Source organism: Carlito syrichta, unplaced genomic scaffold, assembly GCF_000164805.1.
Source record: "Carlito syrichta isolate Samal-C Ts95f unplaced genomic scaffold, Tarsius_syrichta-2.0.1 Scaffold308583, whole genome shotgun sequence".
Classification (NCBI taxonomy): Eukaryota; Metazoa; Chordata; class Mammalia; order Primates; family Tarsiidae; genus Carlito; species Carlito syrichta.
This window is the reverse complement of record NW_007252679.1, coordinates 443,600-455,856: the sequence shown is the minus strand read 5'-3', so window position 1 is coordinate 455,856 and position 12,257 is coordinate 443,600. Positions and strand designations below refer to the sequence as shown.

At 40.8% G+C, this 12,257-nt stretch overlaps 1 protein-coding gene across 3 annotated transcripts in view; it reads left to right on the top strand.

Moving 5' to 3' along the window:
• The first annotated feature begins 5,071 nt into the window (after positions 1 to 5,071).
• Positions 5,072 to 12,257, top strand: part of GAR1 (GAR1 ribonucleoprotein) — an 11,087-nt gene continuing 3,901 nt past the window's right edge. The window contains exons 1-4 of one of the 3 annotated variants that reach the window (XM_008065515.2): positions 5,072 to 7,242; positions 7,561 to 7,773; positions 8,542 to 8,696; positions 9,133 to 9,192. In XM_008065515.2, coding sequence (XP_008063706.1) covers positions 7,569 to 7,773; positions 8,542 to 8,696; positions 9,133 to 9,192 — 420 coding nt within the window. In that variant the 5' untranslated portion in view covers positions 5,072 to 7,242; positions 7,561 to 7,568. Of the gene's footprint in view, positions 7,243 to 7,363; positions 7,464 to 7,556; positions 7,774 to 8,541; positions 8,697 to 9,132; positions 9,193 to 12,257 lie in introns of those variants that run through there. The other 2 variants (XM_008065513.2, XM_008065514.2) reach the window with 2 other exon arrangements.

Here is a 12,257-nt window from a genome sequence, read left to right as displayed (position 1 = left end):
ATGCTGATGAAGTTTGGGTTCTATAGATGCAGACTTGAGACAGAGTTTGGGGTGCAAGGTGTTTATTAGGGATCAACATCCATGAAAGGAAGAGGGGGGAGCAGTAGGAGAGGTTGAACTGTGATGCTGCTTCCAAAATCCTTGGCTTGCCATGAGGAAGTTCTGGAGTGAGGGTGACCTGTCACAGTGTCCCTGGGTCCAGCAGAAATGGCTGGGCCATTATGTCTTGTTCAGTCACCTGATATGGGCTGCCCAGGAAGGGCACATCCTTAGACCAGGCAGTTTTCTGTAGCTGAGACAGACACAGAAGGACCTGACAATTATTTGCTGTCAAAAGGAGGTATGTTCTTATCATACTCTTCACAACCAGGTAGCAAGGCCTTCCTTGATGGGAAACCTGGGAAATATGTCTCTGTATCTTTCAGTGTTCATTACTTGCACTTTTTTGTACCTTCCGTATATACTCCAAGGATATTCCTTTGACATTCCAGTTCCCCCCCCCCCCTTTTTTTTTGAGTTGGTATCTCATTCCGTTACCCAGGCTGGTGTGCAGTGGCAGCCTTGAGAGCATTCCACCTTAGCATCCTGAGGTGCTGGGACTACAAGTGTGCACCATCTCACCTGGCTAATTTTTTGATTCTTTTTAGAGACGAGGTCTTGCTATGTTGCCCAGGCTGGTCTTGAACTCCTGGGCTCAAGCAGTCCTTCTGCCTTAGCCTCCCAAAGTGCTGAGATTACAGGCATGAGCCACCATATCCAATGTTGCCTCTTTTGGAGAGAAAACTAAGAAGAGGGAGTTAGTGGTGAAAACCACAGCCCCTGCCTTTGTAGTTGATCCTGGGGCCTTAGTTGATATTCACTTCCTGCTCCTTCCTATCCATTCTAGATTCCCTTTCCCTGACCTACACCTATGCTGTCCTCAGTGTCTTACCTGATGGCAGGAGCCACGATCTCTTCCAGGAATGGTCTGACTTCCTGGTTATCATTGACTTTTTAGACCAATGTTGCAATTTCTATCCCTTTACTGTCACAAGAGGCACCTCAGAAAGTCATGAGGTTTTCCCATATATTAATTTCTGCCCACACTGTAATAACAGCACTACTTATAAATGATCAGGGTCAATTACCCCCATTGAAATTGTAACTCTTTCCTGTTGGTCCCTAGACACAAAGAGGTCAATGTTCACCAGGCAGCAGCCCTAGCTTATAATTCTGTGGGATTCTTGTTGTGTCCCTGGTGAAAGTATAGCCCTTTTGGGATCAAGATCACCATCTCTGCAGAATCTAGAGGGACAGGACTCACAAAATCCCCAGTTGGTCAATGGTAGTGATGGGAAGCATGGTTGCTTCTGCCTGTCTCTTGGTTCCCAGGTCCATGTATTCCTGGGAATACAAATCTATATGAAGATCTTTGATTCAATGCACATACTGACTGCTTTCTGGAGGATAGTTCCTCATTCTCATAGAGTATTGCCTGTAACTAGCACCTCAAATCTGCATCCACTTTTTCTTTTTCGTACATTCGGCACCCACTTTTTCTTTTTTTTTTGTAGAGATGGGACTTGAACTCTCAAGTGATCCTCCTGCCTTGGCTTCCCGGAGTGCTGGGATTACAGGTGTGAGCCATCACATCCAGCCACAGCACCCACTTCAATGTTCTATCAGGTCACCAGCTGCTGGGTAGTATGGTATGTGATATGATCTGGGGATTGAATGGTCATAGGTCCACTCCTGCATCTCCTTTGCTATAAAGTGGGTACTCTTGTCTGGCAGGATGTGATATAGCATCCCCTGCTGGAGGATTGGGTATTCCGTGATCCTCTGGTTCATGGTGCTAATTGAAACCTGGCAGGCAGAAAAGGCACACCCATACCTCAAATATATGTCTGGCTTTCTGTGAGAAAGTACCACTGGACCTTCAAAGATTGAAGGGACCAGATGTAGGCAATTTGGCAAATGACTATTTGGTCTCTTTAATGAATTGTGCCATCTTGTGGGCACAGTGCTAGTCTCTGTTGCTGTCAGGTTGGGCACTTGCTGATGGCAATAGCTAGATGAATCTTGGAGTCCCTGCTCTTGGTCTCATGGGTAGCCTAATCTCAGCCACCATGGTTATTTCATTCTTTTTTTTCTTTTTTAATTTTTATTTTAAAGATGTGGGATACAATTCAGGGTAAGGTATACAAATGGTCATTGTACAGATAAAGTTTTGGACTCACTTTGGTCCCCACGTCACCTGGTTTGAGATCAGGTACCCTTATTGATGAAGTGTGGCCCTTCCTCTCCCCCGGCCCCCACTCCCTCCCCTGGCAGTTTCCCACTACTGCCAATCCCTTTCTTACAGTGTTATAATAATTGTCATTTCATTCTTGTGCCCATCGTGCCAGCACTGGAGTGGCTGATTACTGAAATGCAATCATTTCCGCTGAGTCATTTTGCTAGTTACCTTTTCTCTGGAGGATGCTCTCTAGTGGACATTAATATGTGATCCAAATATTTTCATACTTCATTCCAACTCCTATATGTATATACACGTTTCTATCCCAGACCTTCTTATTCTTGATTCTCAAATAGTTTTTGTTTCAAGAAATAAAAGATGGTCAAGCAATTATTATTGCTTGGGATTTCACGTAGAGTCTAACCTGGGGCCTCCTCTCCACACAAAGTGGATGACCAGGTATATCACCCGAAGATCTGCCTGTTGGGAGGGCTTTCTCTCACCAACCTCTTTCAAAACCACTTCTCAGTGTGGCTGTAATGTAGGAGATAATACAGACATAAGCAAATAAATAAACCAGAAAGCAAAAAGTCTAGACATGATAAATAAAACGAGTCATTTAAAAAAATCATTAATATGTGATCCAAATATTTTCATACTTCATTCCAACTCCTACATGTATATACACGTTTCTATCCCAGGCCTTCTTATTCTTGATTCTCAAATGCTATTAGATACTTGTATGGAGCTGCCAACATCTATTTTTTATTTACAATAGGCTCCCAATTTTATTTGGGGAATTACCTTTCTTCATTGTGGGACTAATCAGCCTGTTTCTCTCTCTCTCTGGTTTTTGTCTTCAGTGTTAAGCGACTGAACATAAAAAAGAATTGGGAATTATTTGTCACAGCAGCAGTAGCAAACTTTCTGAGACTCTTTCTTGACCTTTTTGAGTATCCTTAGTTCTTAATCCTAGTTTCTCAGTCTACTGTCAATTCTGTGAACATTCTATTATCTTCTATTTGAACTTTATTTTACTAAAATATTTTTGGCCAGAGTTGCTTTGGTGGCTTGTCATCTAGAACCATAAGTGATAAAATGATATGCAGGTTATTAAATAAATCTGGAGATCTGGATGAAAATTCCAAGAAAAATTAAATTATCAGAATTTACCCAGGAAGAAAAAGAAAACTTAAACTAAAAAGTAAGAGGAGATAAAAAAAAGTTAAGATCTTTAACCCCCTCAAAGACACCAACTAGGTTTTACAAAATCTTTTAAAATCATTTCTCTGTTATTTCAACATTTCCAGAATACAGAAAAAGATGGGAAGTTCTCCAATGTATTAGCAATACTGATACTCTTAAGATAAACTACGAGTCTCAGAAAAAAAATCTATAAACTAATCTCACCTATTTATATATACGCAAGGGTTAATATTAACAAACCATAGATATTGCTATATTAAAAGAGTAAGGTATAATGACCAGATAGGAATTATTCTAGAAATACAAGGATGTTCAACATTAGGCTATCTATTAATGTAATTCAGTATATCAAAATCTTTGATTAAAACAATAGATTACTGCATAATCAACATTTGTATACCTAACCCTGAATTGTACCCCACATCTTTATAATAATAATAAAAAATAAAATAAAAAAACAAAAAATAGATTAAATTTAAAATTTTGTAAAATTGTCCCACTGGATATAGAAAAATATTTCATATGTTTAACACCTATTCTTAAGTTTTCAAAGATGGGTAAGCTAGGAAGAGAACAAACATCATTAACCTGATGAAGGGTAGAACCCTACAGTAAATAACATATATCATGGTGAAATACTAAAGGCAAACCTATCAGAGTCTGAACCAAGTCAAGAATGTTATATTTTAATATTGTTCTGGAGACTGTAGTCAATGCAGTAAACATGAAAAAATTATAAATACTGAAGAGAAAAAATGTTCATTATTTGCAGATAAAATGATTATCTACATAGACAAGAAAATTAACGAAAAAATTATTAGACCTAAAGTTAATTAAGGTGGCTAGACACAAAATTAACATAAGAAATGACTTTATTTGTCATCAATTAACACAAAGAAAATGTAATAGATGGCTCATGATGACTGACATTTCATGTAGTTTATGTCTCTTCCCTCATAAAATCTCAGTGAAAATAAAAATATGAATAATTCTATTGTACCATTGAAGGGTTTCATCCACAGGACACAAACAGTGAAGAATTACTGGAATATATATAGTAGAAAGGAAAAGATTGTGAAACTTAAAGGTCTTTAGGAAATGTCAAATTCATACAGGTGAAAACAATTTATCCAGAATAAGGGAGACCACAAAATAGAAACAGTAGAATCTGAGAGAAGTAATAGACTAGGTCATTAATTAAATAAAGGGCAGAATAGTTGAGCCAGGATCCCACACTGGGACAACTTGAGCATCTGTTCCAGGATAAAGTCTCCAATAAGGCTCTCTGTAGTGCATGTTCTAACCCAGTATTCCTGGAGTAGACAGTGAGGTGGAAGCAGAGAAACATTCTAGATGACACAAACCTCCTCTTGGTTAAGGGCGTCTCTGCACTTAAGAGGCAAGTGACAGACAAATCCCCAAGATATCTCACATCCCACCCTTCTTCTGCACAGTCACTTCAGGCAGAGCTCTGTAATCAGAATCTACAAAATCAGAACACACAGCACAACAAAAAGACCCACCTCATTTATGAACATAGATGTAAAAATTCTAAACAAGATACTAGTAAATTAATACAAGTAAAAGATGCAAAAATTCTAAACAAAATATTAGTAAACTGATAGAAACAAAATATTAAATAGTATTCAGTAGTTTAACTGTTAATAATATTAATACTTGACAACTATATATGCATGCTGAAGTAACTAATTATGCTAATGTCATAAGAATTTCAGAAAGAGAGACACAAGTTTAAATTCAAAGAAACAGAAACCTTATAGTCTTAACTTTGAATTGGAAATATCACTATGAACCACAATTATTTTTGTTTCTAAAAATAAGTACCTTCTAGTACCAATGATAAGGCCTAGAAGTCATAACAAATCAGAGGCAATGAGTACCCCTTAGTGCTAGATTTTCTTCTTTATATACTATTTTCCACTGAAAAGTCTAAGGCTCCTTGGAGAAAAGGCTGATTCCACGTCCGGGGTGTGAAATGCACAAGATAAGTTAGAGACACTCTGTGCCAGAAAGCAAGAAAGCCATCAGAAGCTAGTGAATGATATTAAGAGACTGGAAGGGACTCCCACAAGCCCAAGATAAAATATTTTAAACATTATAAAGAATAACGACAGCAAATAATTAAAATAAAAAAGGAAAGTCCTTTATTTCACTTAGTAATTGTGAAAGGAATGATAGAAGCAGCACATCACCATTTTGCACTACCTTATGAATCAATGGATCTAAGGCAATGAACATTGACAACTTCTAAAACCATTAGTTTTTAGGTGGTTTCAGGCCACTCTCTAATAGATGGATCAGGCTGATAACACTAATTCCACTGATTGACCTTATCCCAAAAGAGAGACAACCAGACATTATGTGCCTTCTTGTGAGATGCTATAGGAAGCATTCTTGAAAAAATAAAAATAATATTGAACCTGAACATAATCAAGTCTCCAGATCTCACTATCAGTTAGCTACCAGTTCACAGAAAATAAAATGGGTAGAGAAACCGGGATGGGGATTCTAGTTTGTCCTTCTAGCTAGATGGGTAAGTTACTTCACTACTCTAAACGTCAGTTCCTTACTTTAAAATTGAGGTTAGGTACCACGTGATCTTGAAGGTCCAATAAAGTTCAAAGGTTTTATCATACCGAGGAGGAGATAACAGTGGGACACCAAACGGAGATAGAAACATGGAACTTAATTCTACCCCTATAAATATATAGAATACATTTAACCTGAATTTAAAATACATTTATCAAATTCCTTTTACATGTAGGACCATGAGGTGCTCCCTCAAGAAGCTTATACTTTAGTGCAGAAGACACCCTGTAACTCCTGATATTTCCGTAGTTGCGTATTTTAAAATCCCATTTACCATAACTCAGAAATAGGCACTGAATTCTGGTCTTTTTAAAGAAGAGGCGGTAGACCGTGTGAGATATCAAGCTGAGGTCTCAAGAGATTTTGGGTGTAAACGAAACCAACCACATGTAATAAATGAAGCTGCTCCTTATTTGTAAGATCGGTGTTGGAGGATGCGGAGGAAGCTTATGTTAGTGCAGAGGCGCTTCCGGCAGAGATGGTCACAGCCTTAGGTTCTCAAAACGCAGCTGGCGAATGAAGATCTGGTACAGAAGATGGTCTGGCTTTCATCAGATAACACGGTTTCTTCTAAAGTACCCGCCCCACGCATGGCTTTTCTTCCTGTAACTGGTGAGATCACTGGACACAAGGACAGGCACAGGTCAGCCCACCACGGTGCGTAGTTCAGAAGGTAGGAAAGAACGCGGACACACGCTTAGCCTGCCTGCGACAGGTTCTGAAGCGGCCAGATCCACCTCTGCGCAGAGCGGGGGTCAGAACTCCTCAGAGCTGCAGCTGCGTAGTGGCTGGAGCTAGCCACCAACTGAGGAGCAAGGTTGAAGGCCATTTCGCAGCCGGAAAAACAAGAGCTGCGCCGACAGCAAGAGGAATCACCCCAAACAGTAACCTGCCCCGCCTCTAGAGAAGGGGACGGATTCGTAATGCCCGGCAATCGCGCAGCCGCATTTCCGGTGACGTCACGAGGAAAGGGCGCCGAATTGTATGTCATTTCCGCTTTTCATGGCTGGGCAAGTTGTGAACGAGTAGTTAAAGGCGTTATTGCTGCTTTTCCGGCGCTTTTTGTAAAAACCAAAAAACTAGTTGCTTGAGTTTCTGGTCTTTTAGACTCTGTGCCAGTACGGTGGCCGAGAAGGTTCGAGTGCGGCGGAAGTGCCCCGCGGGTGGGTGTGAGCGCGCAACCCCGGCGGGAGGTGCACGTGGCTCCGGTGAGTGGCAGTGGAAGCCGGAGGATCTGAAAATGCTGGCTGTGGAGCCCAGCTGTGAGAGGGAGGACGAGAGTGCGGCGTGAAGACCTTGCTGTCTGCTGGGGGAGGAGTTACCAACCCAGGGGTGGCGAGGCTGGCGTGGGGTCGGGTCGGCCCTCCCAAGGCGGTGGGGAAGTAGCACTGCTCACTTCTCAGGCTCAGCACTGGCGCTCCAGCAGTGGGTGAGCGGCGAGGCTGCTGTTCTTTTTTCCGAGGGGTTAGGGGTGTACCCAGGAGGCTACAGTGATCAGCAGAGACCGCCGTTTTCTCACCAGGTAGGAGACAGAATGTCTTTTCGAGGCGGAGGACGTGGAAGCTTTAATCGAGGCGGTGGAGGTGGTGGCTTCAACCGTGGCGGCGGCAGCAACAACCACTTCCGAGGGGGAGGCGGAGGCAATTTCAGAGGCGGCGGCAGAGGAGGATTTGGACGAGGGGGTGGCCGCGGAGGCTTTAACAAAGGCCAAGACCAAGGACCTCCAGAACGTGTCGTTTGTATGTTGCGTTCAAAGCTTAGCTTACTTGGAGTGGAGGTGGGTTGTGGGTTTCTGCGATTACTTATCAAGTTTGATTGAGAGTCTGAAGGATAGATCCAGCACCTCATGGGGAGGTTGCAGCTTGATTGGGAGGCAAGTCTGTGGAAAATGCTGGAAGCTGACTTACAGCCATACGGTAGCATGTAAGGGGAGATGAGAGCAGAAGGACACTTAAAATGCAGCATGGTGGTGGAACTTGAGCTTGGGCCGACAGGAAGATGTTAAGTAGGCAGTATTGAGTACTTGCCCCTGTTTTCTTCGTTTTGCAGAAGAGAAAACTAATTCAGAGTTGTTTCTTTGCTAGGGTCATAAGGTTAGTCATAAGTTATGTAACTTAAATACAAAGCCCAATTTTCTGACTCCAAGACTATGCTTTCAGTTACTATAAAAAAGATAAGTGAGAAAAAAAATTACTTGAGAGGGAAACTACAGGAAGGGAGGTCAAAAATGTATGAGATGTAGGCATGCCTTATGTGATATTAACCTCCTATACTGAAGATGACACTGAAGCAGAGAGAGGGTGAATAGCTTCCTTCAGATCAGCTGGTGTGTTGGGGAGTTTGTATACCATCCCAGGAGTCCACACTCTTAACGATTGTGCTCTTATGCCTTAGAGGAAAATAGGTATGGTGACGTTCCAGGCAGCCAAGAAGAAAGCTTTCAGAAGAGGTTAGTTGGTATCATTTGAAATAGTTCTATATATTAATATTTTCTTGTTTTATTTCAGTATTAGGAGAGTTCCTGCATCCCTGTGAAGACGACATAGTTTGTAAGTGTACCACAGATGAAAATAAGGTCCCCTATTTCAATGCTCCTGTTTATTTAGAAAACAAAGAACAAATTGGAAAAGTAGATGAGATATTTGGACAACTTAGAGATTTTGTATCCTTTTTAATTGGAAGACCTAGTAATCTTATTCAAAGGCTATTATTTGTATTTTTTGAAGCAATTAAGTAAAAACTAAATTAAATTTGTTGCTTGATTAAAGTAGAGAGTATTGCTACAGATGGACCACGAAGGAGGATCAAAAGGGGAAAATGTATTCATTCGTGTATACTGAAATGATAGACACTAGGAAGTTGACTTCGTTTTTGGAAAGTTCTGAAAATTATGGCCATTTGGATATGTGTCACAGGATTAAGTTGCTTAATTTGGATATGATGATGTCACTGGAAAGGATGGGTTTTTTTCTTCTTGGAAACTCACTTCTTACCTTTCCTGTTTATGTCCATGTAGTCTAACGTTGTTTGTGAAATTATACATGAGTTCAGAAGACTTATGTCTTAATTACGTAATTGTTCCTTAATAAAATTCATAGTATTTTTCAGTTAAATTGTCAGAAAACATGAAAGCATCATCCTTTAAAAAACTACAGAAGGTGAGTAATGCTTATGATACTCAGGATCCTTGGTTTTATGAAGAAATGACCTACCTTAGGGCAGCCCTACTTGGAGCACTGAGACTCAAGTGTATCACTAGTGAAGCTCTTAAACAGTGATGATCTGTGCTACAAATATTGAACTTACTCATCTTTAAAAGTAATTTATTTGATATGGCCTTTGAGAAAATATTCCTTGCTCACATTAGCAAAATCTGTAATGGCTAGAGTATGGTTTTTCTTGTTGTTGTTATTTCTGTAAAACTGTCTTATGGTAAAACTAGTGTGACCAAACATTCTAAGTAAAATGTTAAATTGCAAAACTTATATTGAGAGAAAGTAGATATTAAATGATTTCACACAAAATTCAATATCATGATACATGCTGTGAAAAAAAATATAGGTTATCATGAGAATCTTTTTAGTGGAACTAGATTTTGTGTATAGGTTTCTCTGAGGAAATAAGTTTGTACATGAGACCTGGTTGCATGTCAGAGTTATCTGGGGAGCCTTTAGGAAGATGATGTACTTCTAGATTCCACTCCTAGAAATTTGACCAATAACTGTTACGTAGAGTCCAGGATTCAATTTTAAAAAGGAAAAGCTCTTGGGTAATTTTAGTGTAGGTAGGCAAACACTTGGGAGCCACTGAGCTAGTGAAAGAGGAGGATAAGACTGCTTACCAAGCAGAGAAAACAGTTATGTAAAAAGTCTTTGAGTCAGCAAGCAACATTTTTTTCTTTTTTTTGACTTGGAATCTCACTCTGTCACCCAGTCTAGAGTGCAGTGGAACACTCACGGCCACCCCAGCGTTAACCTGCTGGGCTCAGGTGATCCTTCTGCCTCAGCCTTCCAAGTAGCTGGCTAATTTTTTGATTTATTGGTCTCGCCAATTGCCCAGGTTGTTCTCGATTCCGTGGGCTCAGGCAGTCCCCTCACCTTGGCCTCCCAAAGTGCTGGGATTACAGACTTGAGCCACCGCGCTTGGCCAGCAAGCGACTTTAAGGAAACAAAAAAGGCAGAGGTATAGGTTGGGAATGGAACATTGGAAAAGTTGTGAATTAAGACTGGGGAAGTAGGAAGGTGCTTGATTACTTAAGCCTTCCAGTCGTAGGAAGCAGTTTAGACTTTAATTTTGTTTTGTTTTCGAGTAATGGAATAATACATTTAAATTTATGTTTAATAAGGACACTGGAAAAATGAAAGCACACCCTGGGAAGAGGTCAGTACTATCTGTGTGAAGGGGCCAGGGAAGAGGCTGTTGTGATAGTCCTGAAAGAGATGATATTTTGGACTTAAGGATAGTGACAGTAGAAATTGAGAAAGGTGAATGGATTTAATGTGAGATACAAGAAGTAGATACAGTAGGACTTGGTAATTGAGTAGCTATTGAAGTTGAAGAAGTAAAAAATATCACCGTCTTTTAGATGTCTGATTGCAACATCTTTGTAGATAATGGTACCATTTACTGAAGTGGACAACAGTGGAAAAGGATTAAGGGAAGATAATGAGTTCAATTTTGGATGGAATGAGTTTGAGATACTTGTGAGATAGTCAAACGGAGCTGGGTGCAGTGGCTTCTGTCTTAATTCCAGTTACTGAGGGAGACTGAGGCGAGAGGATCGACTGATCCCAGGAGTTTGATGCTGTGGTGAGCTGTGATTGCGCCACTGCTCTTCAGCCTAAGCAACAGGCGAATCCCTGTCTCTACAAAAAGAGTCAAACGTTCAAAGGGGAGGGTCTAGACTAGAGATAGAATTGAGAAGTGGACAGTGTACGGGCAGTATATGAAACAGTCTAGTAGGAAAGAATGAGAGGAAAAGGGCACCTAGAAAGGTCTTTTGGGCACCTCCTAAATTTAAATATCCGTTAGTGAAAACTGAGAAGTACTTGGCAGTAAAAAAGGAGGCACACCATGAGTCTGTTGTAAAAGTGGTATCACAAAGGTTGAGAGAACAGAGAGTTTCCTGGAGGAGGGAGTGCTCAGCTGTGACAAAATACTGCAAAGTGTTCATTGGGTGATAGCACAATAGAAGTTAGGGGAGTCATGGAGTGGTGGGCCCAGGATCCAGAATGGAATTGGAAATGTTGCTAGCATGTGGCTACTGTAAAATTACTGACAAGTAGTCAGCAGGAAACTACGCTGACTACTGCTCTGGTGTGCCTGGAGCCGAAGATCCTGGAAAGAAACAGTGTTGAAAGGGCTTTTCATCTGGTGCCCTGGAAAAAAAAAATTGCCTACAAAAACCACTTGATCAGGATCCCTGCCTTTTTTCACAGGATTATTTATTTGAGGGTTTATTGCTTAGTGTTTTTTTAAAATCACAAATGCTAAGTTGGGTGCATTTTCCCTTTTCCAGTTTCCAGATCCACTGCTGTATTTAAGTTCAGGTTCTCCTTACCCAGCCTTGGTTATTATAGAGGGTGGAATAGTGCTGGCCACTTGAACTTTCTGCAGTGATGGCAGTCCCTGTCCAGTACAGTGGCCATTAGCCACATATAGCTGTTAAGCACCTGAAATATTGGTTATGTGACTCAGAAACTGAGTTTTTAGTTGCTAATTTAAATAGCTGCCAAGTTGGACAGTGTAGCTCTAAACAATATTTCTGAGATGATGGGCTATGAAGGGAAGAAGAGTGATGTAATATCCAGAGAGGAATTCAGACATCTTATTATAAGTAATAGATTACAGTCTTGAGGCCCCCATGTGTGTTTTGTGTAGAAGAATTGGGAAATAATATATCCCTTAAATTTCATTATCTGAGAAATATCCTCTTTAACCTCAAATATAGAGTGGGTTTAATTTCCATATATTCTCTATTTGTATGCTCAGTAAATAGTGATTTTTTTTTTTTGAGTTGGAGTCTCACTCTTGCCCAGGCTGGAGGACAGTGGCACGCTCCCAGCCACCGCAGCCTTGACCTTCTGGGCTTAGGCGATCCTTCTGTCTCAGCCTTCCAAGTAGCTGGAACTACAGGCGTGCACCACCATGCCCAGCTAATTTTTTTTGATTTGTTGTAGAGACAAGGTCTCGCTAGGTTGCCCAGACTGGTCTCAAACCTACG